Here is a 14,915-nt window from a genome sequence, read left to right as displayed (position 1 = left end):
ACAATTTTAGTTTAGTGATCTTGGTTTCCAGGAAAAGCTTAGGCGTAATCTCTTCTAGAGTCCATTTGGTTGTCATCTTGGCCATCCATGGTATCCTCCATATTTTTCGCTAGCACCACATCTCAAAGGAGTTGATTTTCTTTCTGTCAGCTTTCTTCACAATCCAGCTCTCACATTTGTACATAGTGATGGAAAAACACAGTGGCTTGGATGATCCTTCCCTTGGTGTTGAGGTTTATATGTTTACACTTGGAGGATCATGTCCAGCAGTTCTTTCAGAGCTGCCTTTCCCAGCCCTAGTGTTCTTCTGATTTCTTGACCGCAGTCCCTGTTCTGAGCACTATTTGAGCCAAGGAATGGGAAGAGTCATGAGATCCAGTGGCGTTGAGTGGCGTTGAGCATTGGACTATGACTCTGGGGACCAGGGTTTGAATCCCAGCTCGGCCACAGAAACCCATGGGGTGACCTTGGGCAAGTGACACTCTCTCAGCCCCAGAGGATGGCAATGGCAGTTACCAAGAAAACCCCATGATAGGGCCTCCATAAGTCGGAAATGACTTGAAGGCATTCAATAACAACAACATGGAAAGAACTCTATCTATATTTCAGAGAATTTCACTGAAGATGCCAGCCACAGTTGCTGGCGAAATGTCAAGAAAAAGCTCTTCTAGAACATGACCACATAGCCCGAAAAAGCCACAAAAAACCTATCTATATTGTTTATATTGAGCCTCCTGCTTTGGTCTTTAACTCCTTTCCCTGCCCCACTTGGTCAAGACAGGCTTCACTCCTCCCCAGAGAGTCCTCCCTTTTTGCTCAGGGTCAGCCAGTGGAGAAGGCCCCACAAAATGGAGGACACCCCTGAAAAAGAGAGGGCATTCCAAAATGGGGGGGAAAACCACTCCTGGAAATATAAATCAATGCTTCTTCTTGTTGTTGTTCAGAATGGAGGACCTTTGGGGGATTCCTATTATTATTATTATTATTCCTCCTGGGCAGCAGGCTGGAATGGAGGACGGGCCCTGGAAAAGGAGGACCTAGGCTGACCTAACCCTAAAAGAGGAGAAGGCACTATAAAATGAAAAATGGAAAACATTGCAATTCTGCAAACCCTCCCCTAAAAATAAACCCACGTGCTTTAGATAAATAGAGACCCATGATGCTGCTTCTCTTTTTTTTTTTTGTCCTGCTGCCAAGAGAGAGGAGGGCCTTTTGGAGTTCCTCCTGGAGTGAAGGCTGGCATAGAGGACGGGCCCTGGAAAAAGGAGGACCTGTGGTCACCCAGGCTGACCAGATGCCCTAAGAATAAAGGAGGAGAAGGCACCGCAAAGTGAGCAATGTTGGACACTGGGCAAGGAAAGCTCCTCCTAGCACTCCTGTAAATGAAAAGCCCATGCTTCCTAGTCCTGCTGAGATTGGAGGACTTTGGGGGGTTCCTCCTGGGCAGAAGGCTGGGATGGAGGAGGTGGGCTGCCAAAGGAGGGCAGCCTTTCCTTTGGGCTGCCATGCCCTTGCCAAGGGAAGGCTGTCATGCCCAATGTGTGGTCCCTGATGGAGCCTCCCCTCCCCTCCCCTCCCTCCTTGGGCCCAGAGGGGGAGGGAGAGAGATTTGGGGGGGCGTGGTTCTAGGGAAGAGAGAGAGAGAGAGAGCCCCCCAGCCTCCGTCTTTGCCTTTGCCTCTCTTGCATCGCTGCTGCCACTTTGCCCAAACGCTCCAGGTTGGCACCCGCTGCTCCCTGCGCTCTCCTTCTCTTGGAGGGGGATCATCCCGAAGCAGCACCGCATACGTCCACACTGCCCTTTCCTCTCTCCCTCCTTCTCCCTCTCTCTTTCAATCTTTCTCTGGGATCATCATCATCTTCATCTCCTCCTTCTTTTCCTTCTCCTTCTTCCCTGCCAAGGATTTTCCTGCGGTGGCTTCTGGGCTTCATCCCTTCTCTCTCTGTGAGCATCGGGGGAGAGGAAACTAATAAAACAGGAGGAGAAACCGCGACGAAAGCGAGATTGTGAGTGATTGTGAGTCTCTGGAGGGAGGCAGGTTGGGGGCAGAAAGGCACCGATGCCCGGGAATTGGGAATTGTTTAGGAGGAAGGTGGATCCAAAGGAGATAACTTGGTTTGAAAGGGGGAGCACAGGGTCTGCTGGCTACTTGGCCGGAGCAAAGCCTCCTCTCAGGGTGCGTCTGCACTGTGGACAGGATGTGGTCTGGCATCGCTTTAAACGCCTGTGTGGGATCTGGGGTTTGCTGTGTGTCTTCAAGTCGGTTCCGACTTAGGGCGATCCTAGCCTGGGTTTTTCTTGGCAAGGTTTGTTCCTCCTCCTCTGGAGGTCTTTAAGCAGAGGCTGGATGACCATCTGTCGGGCATGCTTTGATTGAGAGTTCCTGCATGGCAGAAGGGGTTGGACTGGATGGCCCTTGGGGTCTGTTCCAACTTAGGATTCTATGAGGGGGTTTGCCATTGAGGCTTTCCCCCGAGGCTGAGAGAGTGTGACTCGCCCAAGGTCACCCAGGGCTTTGCCGAGGTCTTGAACCTCCTCTGCTCAGAGAGCTCTGGTACCTCTTTCTCAGCAAACTCCAAATCCCTGGAGGCTCTTCCTGGAGCTTGCATTCTTTGTTCTGGGTCATGTTCTTTGGAGCAGCAGAAAAAAGCTTGTTCCCTCCTCAGTGTGATACCCTTTCAGTACTTGAAACAGGGCTATCATATCACCTCTGAGCCTACATCTCCAGTTTCCAGACCTTTCACCATTTTGGTCCCCCTCCTCTGGACCTGCTCCAAAGGTCCCTCTGGTTCACATCTGTCTCATTGGTTCACAGTGACAGCTAGAGCTTTGCCCATTGCAGAGAAGGGACCCTTCCAAAACAAGACCTGTCAGATGAGAGAGGCTCTTTTTAAAAAAATAGATTTGCTTCCCCCTTCTCCACCAACCCTCTTGACTTCTCGCCATCTGTTTGCCAGCCCACTGCCACCTTTTCCCTGTTGATCCTCCCAGGCGCTGAAAGAGAGAGCTAGGAATAGTAGGGCAACCAGCCAAGCCATCCCTGGCTCAAACTTCACCTTCCTCTCTCTCTCTCTCTCTCATGGCCACAAGTGAATGGCTGTGGCAAGCTAGCCATGATAGGTCTGCCTCACTCCTTCACATCTCTGTTGGTCTATGCAATAGGAGACCACTCATAGTGATAATATTTCCGAAGCCTTTTTAACCCGTTCCCTGCCTAGGAAAACCCCATGGAACACACGAGGGTCACCATAAGGTGATATGCTTATGTTGCTTCTGGCTCTCTATTCACTGTTGGCATCTCAGACAACAATCCCCATGATCCCCAGCCAGCATGTTGTTGCACTGTGATGTGGGGAGGTGTGTGCACCCATTTGGGGCAGGGCTGTCTTGAAGCAGTAGACCAACGTGGTCCTGTTGGTGCGTTACTTTGTTTTGTAAGATAAATTTTTCTTACCAAAGCTCCTGGTTGGGGTGTTTTCATCTCTAGAACACTTTTCCATGTGCGGAGTGCTTTACCAGTCTCTCCATTCCTCAAAAGCAATACTGGGGAGATTTTTTGGCTGCCTTTGAACAAGGAATGGAGCAGAGACCAGGTTGCTTCCATGTCTCCAGATTCTTCACAGTACTAGGGCTCCGCTCTGGTGCCACAACAAACTGTTTGACAGTGGAACACATTCCCTCGGCGAGTGGTGGAGTCTCCCTCCTTGGAGGTCTTTAAGCAGAGGCTGGATGGTCATCTGTCAAAGGGGGTACTTTGATTGAGAGTTCCTGCATGTCAGAATGGGGTTGGACTGGATGGCCCTTGTGGTCTCTTCCAACTCTATGATTCTATGACAATTTCCAGAATTCCATAGCATTGAGCCATGGCAGTTAAACCAATGTCAAACTGGATTATTTCTGCAGTGTGGATGCAGCCAAAGATAGTGTGAAGATCATAGCTGGGGTAGTTAGACAGTGGGAAAACCTAGGTTCAAATCCTCACTTTGTGATAAGCATCCATGGGTAACCTTGCTATTTTTCAGCCTGGCCTACTTATCAAGACTCTTATGAAGCTAAAATAGCAGGTAGGGTTGGGGAACCAAGTATGCTATTCTTGCTGGAATCCATGGAGGAAATGTGGGCTGTAAATGTAACATTGAACTATGTAACAGATGCAACAAAATAAAATATTCCTTTCTAGCATCCCAGCTATTTCATTGCCATTCCTTCCCCGTTTTTTCTGCCAGCATCCAAAACTGCCCACAGACTCTGTGCTGGAACTGGAAGCATCTAAGGGAAGTGTGTTATGTGACTGAAGGCAGAGCGGTCTCCTCACTTCAGGGGACCCAAGCATTAACCCACATTCCCTCCCTCCACTGCCGTGGTTTCATTTTTCTCTTTAAAGTTTGATTTGATGTGATCCATCAAATCCATCATGAAAAACGAGAGGCTCTTAGGCCATATCGAGAGAATTGTGACTGCCAGAACAAGCAGCAAGTTCTACTCTGTTTAAGATCTCAAAGGAGTTTGCAATGTATGCAACAAGCAAAGGGGGGAGGGGGAATATGCTTGGATGGAACAGCCTTAAGAAGGCTGGCATGTGAGACCTGGTAGATCAGAGAAACCATCAAAGGTGGTGGGGATGCACCTTGGCAAAGGGGCATTTTTTAAAACATAGTAATAATACTAAATTTGATATCTGTTTGATTTTCTGAGTGCCCCTCCCCTTTTCACTGTGTGATTTCAAGTGCAATTCTCTGAATGCATAGCACAGCGGTGTCTGGTGAAAAGCAATTGTATTTACGTCAGTGGTCGAACAAAGCTTTAGACATCAATGTTCAACTGACATCAAGTAGAAAAAGAGTTAAGGCCTAAAAGCTTCAGGTTATACACACTCTGCAACACAGAGTTGAGCACACATTTTAAAAAGCATCAATTTTATTGACCGTAAAAAATGCTTAACTCTGTCTCCAATCCCATACCCTTTGATGAGAGCCCAGTGACAATAAAAATTCAATAAACAGGAAAAAAACTGCCAATTTACCGGATCTGAATTGGGAATATTTAGTATTCTGAACAGGATTGTGATGCCCTTCTTTTCAGATAAGAACGCAAAGATTTGAGCTTGTGCTCCTCAGCCCAAGATACAGGTACGAAAGAGCTACTTTGACACAGCTGTCTTTTATGTGTCTACTCAGGGCCTTACCGCACATCTTCTTTATACTGTGTTATTATTTATTTATTTTAATTTTATTTATTTTATTTATATACCGCTATACCTTTTTTAGATCATAGAACTTTATACCGTGTTAATCCACTCCAGCCTTTCATGGTAGGGATACTGCACCTTGCCACTTTTCTGCGTAATCTCACCATTAGCATGCTCCACACATGGATATCTGTTTCACAGTAGCCACCTCATAGCCTCCTCGCTTATCTCACCCCCAGCTTCATGACTGTTACTTTTTGGGGGATCATTTGTTTCGCTGCCATGCTGTCATGGTGAAAAGATGCTATGCTAATCCCCAACCTGCCCGCATCCCACCCAGTAATACAGTTCTCATAGAAGGAACCAGGATCAGAATTCTGCAGCAAAAAAGCTACAGGTTGATGGTGTGAAAAGTGATCATTGATGGATTATTTCCAGTGTACAAAAATGCACATTTATGATGGCAGGACGATGCCAGAACACAGTAGGGCATGGTAGCTGGTGATGTTGCTACGTCACTATGTCGCCATAGCACCGTAATGTGATAAGACCCGCAGAAATAAGTCCCACTGTCTTTAGTGGAGATTATTTCCAGACAAATTGGTAGAAGATTGTAACCTTAGTCAATGTTATATAATACTCACTCTTTATTATCAGTTAATAATTACCTAATCCATCTAATTGTTTGTTGAATGCATTTATGGGTGAGGGAGTTTGTAGCATATAGAACAGTTTTTTTAAAAAGTAAACAAAAATGTGTATTCTGATTTTCACATCTGGGTTTTTAAAAGTAGAACAGGAAATGTGATAGAAAAAAAAAGCTAACAGGTGCCACCCCAACTTATAGATTGCAACCTTGAATCACAAAGACTGGCTTCATATGAAGAGTTAAAGATAGTGTCCTGAGTTGGTGAAGATGAATGTTCCTCGAATATTCTCCCTTTCTGCCAGTTTTACTTCTGCATACAAATAACCGTGAGGTTCAGCATCATTTAGAACCCAAAGAACTGTAGAGTAGGGGCTCTCAGTCTTGGGTTATTCTCCATATGTTTTGGCCTTCTGTTCCCCAAATCTTTGCTCATTTGATCATGCTAGCTGGGGCTTCTGAGAGATGAAGTGCAATACACTGGAAGGGCAAAGGTTGTCCCTGGAGCCTGGAAAGTTACTTTTTAACAAAAACTTATTCAGTTTCTGAACATTACGTTGATTTTTTAAAAAGATTTTTAAAAGTAACCAGTTGCTATTACTCATTATGATAACGGAAAAAGGTAACTTGTTATCATTTAATATTACTCTGCTCTTTGTTTTCTCATTATTTTCTGATAATTTTTGAGGTGCATCAGTCCTGGGAAAAGTCCTGTCAAAACTTCTCTTGAAATACCTTTATAAAAGTAACTTTTGAAAATAACTAGAAATGATAACTCGTCTTGCCAATAAAGTAACATTGCTTGTTATGGGTAACAATGTTACTAGTAACTCATTATTTCCAAGTTTTGTATTAACCTACCCTATAAACTGATTGCAAGCATTATTGGGATAAAGTGTGTGCTGTTGGATTGGATCTAAAATCATAAGTTATCAGAGTCCTGCTCCATGATATAGCTACAGAGGGACAAAATGTGGGCATTGCCAGCCCCCCCCCCCCCTAATAAAACTTTCCTGCACTCCCAAAATTTCTAGCACTGCCCGCATCCCACCCAGCACTGGAGAGAGTGTGAAAATCATTCACACCTAGAATGTCTATAGTTTCTGTGTTTGCTTTCCGTTTCAATTTGTCTGTTCCTTTTCTTTGGATGTCTAAACTCTTATTTCTAAATTCTCGACTAACATTTTAAGTGACTGCAATGCTAGAAATTTAGAGACAGACAGAAATTTAGAGACAGACAGAAGGGGAGATAAGTTTTATGCAGGAGTAGTGGTGGGATGAGGTTGTGCTTGTGTTAGAAGAAGTTGATCCTTGCCATTTCTTTTTCTCTCTGTATAGCCCCTCCTGCTTCCTGAAAATCTGCTCTGAGAGGGGCTGGTGGACCTCCTGGAGCAGCATGAGTCAGAATAAGAGGGAGAAGGGGAGGGTACAAGAATAAGGACTTTGTGAAAAGTGTTTCTCTCATCCCTTCTTTCAATGGTGAGCCTATGCTAGACCCTTGTGCTTTAAAATCACAGAGTCTCCATGGAAGGGGTCCCATGGACTATCAGATCCAACTCTTTCCTCAATGAGGAATGCCTGCTAGAGTGTCACCAGCAGATGGTTGTCCAGCCTCTTTGGAAATGACAATTTTGATGGTGTGGTTGAAGGCTATGCAAGGCTAGTGTAACAGATAGTGGCAGATTCCAGAGGTGTCACTAGGGAGTGTGGGGGGTACAGACCACACTGGATGACACCCCAGAAGACGGTGTACACCTGGTGGGGCAGCACACCCAGTAGGAGTGGTACGGGTTAATGAGAAAGGGCATTGCCTCCCTTTTCTTCTCTCCAGCAAACATGCCAGACCATAAAAGGGCTCTCCAAAGACTTCCTTAAGGAGCCCTGATGGCACAGTGGTTAAATGCCAGTACTGCAGCCATACGGTTATGAGTTCAATCCCAGGAAAGGTTCCAGGCTCCACTCAGCTTTCCATCCTTTCATAGCTTGGTAAACTGAGTACCCAGTTTGTTGGGGGCAATTGGCTTACACATTGTAAACTGCTCAGGAGTGCTAGTTCACTGATAAGCACTATAGAAATGTACTTGCTATTGTATATTCCTCAGCAGCGGCTGCTGTGTGTGTGTGCGTGCACACATGTGTGTGTGCACCTTCCCTTTAGAGTTCTGCATCGCTGAACCCTGAATGGGTACTCTGGAGGCCATAGTGATTGGGTTGGGTGGCGGATGGATGGATGGATGGATGGATGGATGGATGGATGGATGGAGGAACGGCAGAGCAGTCCCCTCCTGCATTGTATGACAACAACTGCAGTGATGCCACTGAGTGATGCCTATAGTTGTCTCTGAGGACCAGCACAATACTGAAATTATCTCCCTCAGGGCCCCTGGCATGTTTTTGAGAGTGTCTCAGCAATCAAGGGGTTAAATTAATACTTTCTGGTTTGCCCATCAAAATAAAGTGATTAACCTGGGAAAATGTTAGCGCATCAGTTGCCCCATATCTTGTCTTGTACTCCTGAAACTGGCCCCAAGTCAGTACATATCAGGAAAAAATGGGCTCTTACCATTCTGTCCATAGTGACAGTTCTGTTCAAAGGAAAACTGATCTTGAGAAGGTAATATTGATTGTTGTCTACTGAATGGTGGTGGGTTGGTGTGGTGATCCAAATTAAGCTAACACAACAACCTTCTTTATTCTGTGCTTGGATTCTAGATCCGTGTATTTCATCTTGAACTGCACTCAGATCAATCGCCATGACAGATTTCTTTGTCTGAAGGCTAGCATTTCGCTGACATTTTCCAGTGACAAGCAGTTGCATCATGGACCTAGATAATGAGCTGCTCAACACCACAGCCTTCTGGACTCCTCCTTCCTCTCAGTTTGACCCTTTCTCCCCAGAGACATCTGCCACTAATGCTTCTGTCAACATGACAAGCCATCACTATGACTTAACTAGCAATGCCGTCCTTACCTTCATTTACTTTGTGGTGTGCATTGTGGGTTTGTGTGGCAACACTTTGGTTATCTATGTCATTCTCCGCTATGCCAAGATGAAGACCATCACCAACATCTATATACTCAACCTGGCCATAGCTGATGAACTATTCATGTTGGGATTGCCTTTCCTGGCTATGCAGGTGGCTTTGGTTCACTGGCCCTTTGGGAAAGCCATCTGCCGGGTTGTCATGACCGTGGATGGAATTAATCAGTTCACCAGCATCTTCTGCCTCACAGTTATGAGTGTGGACAGATACCTTGCTGTTGTACACCCCATAAAATCTGCCAAATGGAGGCGGCCAAGAACAGCAAAGATGGTCAATGTAGCTGTCTGGGGGATCTCCCTTCTGGTCATACTGCCCATCATGATATACGCTGGGGTGAGCAATAACCACGGGAGAAGTAGTTGTACCATGATCTGGCCAGATGAATCTGGTGCTTGGTATGCTGGCTTCATCATCTATGCTTTTATTTTGGGCTTCTTGGTCCCCCTCACCATAATCTGCCTTTGTTACCTGTTCATCATTATCAAGGTGAAATCCTCTGGGATCAGGGTGGGTTCCTCTAAGAGGAAGAAATCAGAGAAGAAGGTCACCAGGATGGTCTCCATTGTAGTTGCTGTTTTCATCTTTTGCTGGCTGCCTTTCTACATCTTTAATGTCTCATCAGTCTCTGTTCTGATTGTGCCAACACCTGTCCTCAAGGGTATGTTTGACTTTGTAGTGGTTCTCACCTACGCCAATAGCTGTGCCAACCCCATCCTTTATGCCTTCTTGTCTGACAACTTCAAGAAGAGCTTCCAGAATGTCCTCTGCCTGGTGAAAGTCAGTGGCATGGATGAAACTGACAGGAGTGACAGCAAGCAGGATAAGTCCAGGCTCAATGAGGCTACAGAAACACAGAGGACATTGCTGAATGGAGACCTTCAGACCAGCATCTGAAAGATCTGTGCAACTGTCCCCTCATCTCCTTCCTGTGTCTTCAACAGAAGGCAACCAGCCCCCACAAGTCAGGTCAAGAACCTTTCTGACCCTTCTGTTAAGGGAATGGGAAATGGAAGGGTTGGGTTGGTGCAAGAACAGACTCACTTCAGTGGCTAAAGTCAGGCTGGATTTAAGGATACTATTCAAAAGGAGAAGTACACGGTGAGGATCACAGACTTTAAAAAACATGCAGGTGTGTGTGCAGCAGTACATGCATGTCTGAATACACAGTGTGACTGAGCATAGGGTGATCTCTATCCCAGATCCCATTTGAGTTAATCTGATCTTTAAAACAAACAAACTTTCACAGGACTTGTGGTGCACACAAAATCTACACTTTCAAATGTTACATTTCCAATATTTGACTTAAAACCTTTTTTTAAGGAAGAACTTGGCTGAAACTTTAACATTAAAACCACCACCACCCCTCCAAGTGTTGAGTTGATGAGAAGTTCAGAATTTGAAGTTTTCATCAAGTTCAGATCATTTGAACACTTGCCATTCCAAATTCTGGGTGCTTTGAAAGTTTAGGTCTATGTGCTTGTCAAACAGGCAAAACACTGAATCCATGCATTATGTGTCAAAATGAAAGTTCACACAGTTATAGAGCTACTCATAAGGGCGGTGAGGTGAATAGTAACTACATAACTGCTATCTCATTCTTGTTTCTGGGCTAAGTAATGGAATGGGATCTTTGAAAGAGAACCAGGGATACTGAAAAATACAGAAAGTATATAGCATGTTGATGTTGGTGGTGGGTGGGTGGGATAGATGGATGGATAGTGCCAGGAGATAAACTAGTATATATGACTAGAATGTATCCCTTACTATGGTTTTATATGAAATATGTGTATTGCCCTATCTCTGTATCTTTGCCTTCTACATAATAGTTTTCCCACTGAAAGGACCTTTGTTGACAAGATAGAATTGCCAAAAGTTTAAGACTTCTGTAGCATCTGCCAAATGCCAAATGTCAGGCAATACCTTTATTAGGAACAATCAAAATATCACAATATCATGAGTAATCTTTTGGATCCTCTAGTTTGCTTCATGCGGCTGGCTCTTGTTCTCAGCTTTTGCAGCTTAAGGAAGGTATTATGTAACACACTGTGGCATTTGAAATTGTTCCAAGGAATCCACTAATTTTTGCCAAAACAGTGAATGTAGTGAACCTTGGATTTAAAACTCCCTTTCCTTCTTCTTTATCATGGCCTAGTCTTGAAATACAGATAAAATAAACAGAATCACAGTGCCATTCCTGTTATTCCCTGTCATTATGCTAGGGTGAACTCACACATGCCTTTCACTACTTGATGGCTAAGTGAGGGTCTTGAAACAGCCACCACAGATCAATTGACAGAGCAGTATTACCTTTGGTAGCTGTTTGGCTACTCATTAGTTTTCTGGGTGAGTGGGGGACATACTAATGAGCAAATCTAGGTGTCTCCCCCCCCCCCACCTAAAGAACCTAACCAAACCAAGCCAACTGGGGGGGAGAAAAGCAACCAGTTTGCAGATGAGACTGGGCATGGAAAGGTCTTTTGTAAACTGTCCTCCTGCCTCCATCTAAAAGAAACCTGAGGGTTAAACTGGCCAAAGGTATATCTGTGGCATAGCTAATAATTCTGGGGATGGCAGGTGGGAGAGACTCTTGAGGGGAAATCGCTCAAAAATGACTTCTGTTTCAGAATCTGGCATCTTGTGCGGAACCCCCCAAGATCTTAGGCCTGTTACAGACTGCCAAAATAAAGCTGCTTCGGGTCTCTTTGGAGGTATGCTATTTAAATGATGCATGAGTCCTAAGAGTCCGGAGGTTGCACCAAAGCCACACTCCAGTCCTAAGCACTGGAGTGCAGCTTTGGTGCAGCTTCTGGATTCTTAGGGTGCATGCATCATTTAAACAGCATACCTCCAAAGAGACCTGAAGCAGCTTTATTTTGGCAGTCTGTAACAGGCCTTAGCTTTCACCTGCTCTGAGTAAAAAGAAGGAGACTTTCTAATTCTGCTTGAAAGGAGACAAGTCATACTGAGAGAATACCCAGGACAGCAGAGGATGGGGAATAAAGAAGTGGTTAGGTTTTCCTAGAAGCCAGCATGGTGTAGTGGTTTGAGTGTTGGACTATGGCTCTGGAGACCAGGTTTCAAATCCTAGCTCGGCCATGTAAATCCACTGAGTGACTTTGGGCAAGTCCCACTCTCTCAGCCTCATAGGATGTCAATGGCAAATTCCCTTTGAAGAAACATGCCAAGAAAACCCCATAATAGGGTCGCTTTAGGGTTGTTATAAGTCAGAAAGGACCTGAAGACACACAACAACAAGGTTTTCCTTTAACTCCCCTGAAGCATGACCTCATCATTCCACTGAGCATCCTGTTCTTCCCATTGCTCCCTATTTCTCCTGCATGCTAGAAGTTGCTAGTCTTTCTTTCTCTTCTCCACCCAAATACCTCTCCAGAAATCCCAAGCCTTTTCATAATTTAATAAATTTTAAAAGTAAACAGGTTAAGCAATCTCATTTGTTTTAGTTCAAGTCTTGGGGTTTCCTGGTTGCAGAATCTAGCTTCTTTAACAAATGATGGTTCTCATTTGCCCCACCCACCACTTCCATCACTCTGGTGATCTGTAGGACACAGTCTCTATCGCAGAAAGCATCGCCTGTGGGAAACATTATTATACACTTCCTGTCTTTGTGAGAAACATTTTGATGCAAGACTGTTTGCATGTTTTATCAGTGATGTTCTGGGGCATTTAAGAATAGAGTATTACATTTTATGACTTGCTGCAGATGGCAAAGGACCACCACAATCCCTGCTTTGTGCTATGAATTCCATTGTCAGTCATAGGTAGGGTTGCCATAATTTGTTACCACAAACGTAGAAAAAAATGTAGGACAAAATTTTACTGAAATGTAGGACATTCAAGAAAAATGGAGGACACAACCAACTAGGAGTCACAATTATTTTTTTTTAAAGGCACACAACAGTAGAATTCAAAGATATTGTACCTGAGTCCTGACTGAAGGATGCATCTGAGGAAGTAGACTTGTCTAGGAAAGCTCATGCTGCCTAGTTGCTGCTGCTCCGCTGGAGCCTGAAGGAGGCCTTGTCATGGTGGCCTCCTTTTTGGGGGCCCAGCCAGCTGGCCGGGCCCCTTGTGGTTCTGCTGTGGCCAGAGGAGGCTGTGGCCAGGGGACTGACCGCAGAGCCACCTCCAAAGCCTTGCTGAGGCAGGAGTCAGCGGCTGGAGCCCCAACCGCAGAGCCGCCTCCAAAACCTCACTGAGGCCGGAGGGGGCCACGTCCGGAGCTCTGACCACGGAGCCACCTCCAAGGCCTTGGTGAGGCTGCGGCCAGTGCCACCTCCAATGAGGGCAGGGCAAACTGGCAGAGCCCGCCCCCTGTCCAGGCTCCTGCGCAGTGCAGCGTGCTCGCCCTCTCCATTATAAAAGGAGAGGGAGGCTGGAGCCCTGCGTGGCTGTGCCCCCGGCCAGCCGCGGGTGGCCAACCGGGAAATTAGGGCAAGCCGGGACAGGACCGTGCAAAGCCCTAAAAATCCAGGATAGTCCCGGTTGTTACCGGGATATGGCAAGCCTAGATAGGTATATGAAGCCCTGAGCAGATGAACCTGATGAATACAGTCCCATCGAGAACTGAGAAATTGCTCCTGTACATTATGATTTGACTTGTCCAAATATCTGGATTGTTTTTTTAAACTAGAGATAGACATGTTTACATAGGAAACACATAATAGATTTTGAGAGATATTGTTTTACACACACACACACACACACACTTGTGTGTGTGATACATATATAGATATACATAGACCTCTGTCTCTTTCTCTAATACCATCCATTATTTATTCAGTGTTCAAATCTTTGGCTCCACAGCTATGGTTGCTTTCCAAGTAATTAGTTCTACTGAACACAGTGGGGCTGACTTTTGTGTTTCATTGTTTTTTGAGGGTTTTGTAGTCTCTGCTCAGACTGTGGGCAACTCTCACAAGTCCAAGAGCCATTTTTCTGCCCTGGACCATCTGGGGGATGCACAGAATGCCCTGAAGACAAAAACAGTGGTTGATGTGGCTAGAGGTCCACTTTTTGTTTGTCAAAAAAGGTATGTTACACAGTACGTGGCCCCCTGAAACCTTTTTTACTTCTCAGAGGCTTCCAGAAGAGTCCATTCATCTGTTTTCCTCCTCTAGAAAAAGGCAACTCCACAGGAGTCTTGACAGGTGTCAGAACCCACAAAAACAACTTTGGGGACTGCATTTGACTCTGAAGCATCACTTTGAACTTCCCTGCTGTACTTTTATACAAGAGAGAGAAAGTGGATTTACATCATCTAGCCAGTTGAGCTTTTATATTTCCATAACAGACCATCTATCTATCTATCTATCTATCTATCTATCTATCTATCTATCTATCTGACAAAATACACCCAGGAGGGTTTATTGTCTTAAAATTAACAAGAGAAATAGCAACCATCAGATTCCCTCTTGTGACTTTACAAAGTGGGGAGCAGGAAAATCAAAACCTGCATTTCCCCCATTTTTTTTTTAAATTTGGAAAGAACCACATATATGGTTTTCAATGCACTCATTTCTGTTACACATTCTTTCCCTCCCCATTTTCTTCTGCATCAGCAACAGTGAGATGGAGATTTTTTAAAAAATTGATTGGCACAAGGTTAATTTAAGCCTCACAAAGGAAAATGGTATGTCCCTTATTCTAGATCCCAATCTAAATGATATTTCGGAGTTCAGTGAAGACTTGCTGTTAGGGCTTTTCCTAAAGCTTTTGGCAGCAGCTAGATATACAAACAGACCAGGGTCCTACCCAGAGCTTGAAAAGTGGCCAAAGGTTGTGCGTATGTGTATTTAAACTCTTGCAGTGGCCAGTGACCTAGTTTGAAGAGGAATCCCTCCTGAAATTCTGGTAGTGGTAGTCCAAAAAAAAAAAACACCCCCCTTTCCCAATACCTTTTCCTAAATCTCAATTCCAGGTCAAAGTATGAAAAAGACCTGTTACTCCAACCACTGCTACTCCTTTTACCCCCAAGGATAGGGAAAGTGTGGGCTAAGTCTGATTTGAGGGCCTTAGG

At 45.0% G+C, this 14,915-nt stretch overlaps 1 protein-coding gene across 12 annotated transcripts in view; it reads left to right on the top strand.

Annotated features, from left to right (window-relative positions):
• The window catches only part of SSTR2 (somatostatin receptor 2), a 46,555-nt gene that overhangs the window by 11,573 nt on the left and 20,067 nt on the right, over window positions 1–14,915 (top strand). For 3 of the 12 annotated variants that reach the window (XM_042452623.1, XM_042452626.1, XM_042452622.1), the window contains exons 4-6: window positions 1,198–1,330; window positions 1,902–2,006; window positions 8,547–11,069. The exons of 1 other annotated variant lie outside the window; for it this stretch is intronic. In XM_042452623.1, the coding sequence (XP_042308557.1) occupies window positions 8,654–9,772 (1,119 nt within the window). In that variant the 5' untranslated portion in view covers window positions 1,198–1,330; window positions 1,902–2,006; window positions 8,547–8,653 and the 3' untranslated portion in view covers window positions 9,773–11,069. Of the gene's footprint in view, window positions 1–1,197; window positions 1,331–1,901; window positions 2,017–5,082; window positions 5,130–7,172; window positions 7,314–8,546; window positions 11,070–14,915 lie in introns of those variants that run through there. 8 more of the 12 variants (XM_042452634.1, XM_042452631.1, XM_042452624.1 and 5 more) reach the window with 7 other exon arrangements.

Source organism: Sceloporus undulatus, chromosome 2, assembly GCF_019175285.1.
Source record: "Sceloporus undulatus isolate JIND9_A2432 ecotype Alabama chromosome 2, SceUnd_v1.1, whole genome shotgun sequence".
NCBI lineage: Eukaryota > Metazoa > Chordata > Lepidosauria > Squamata > Phrynosomatidae > Sceloporus > Sceloporus undulatus.
This window is presented reverse-complemented; position numbering and strand designations above follow the sequence as displayed.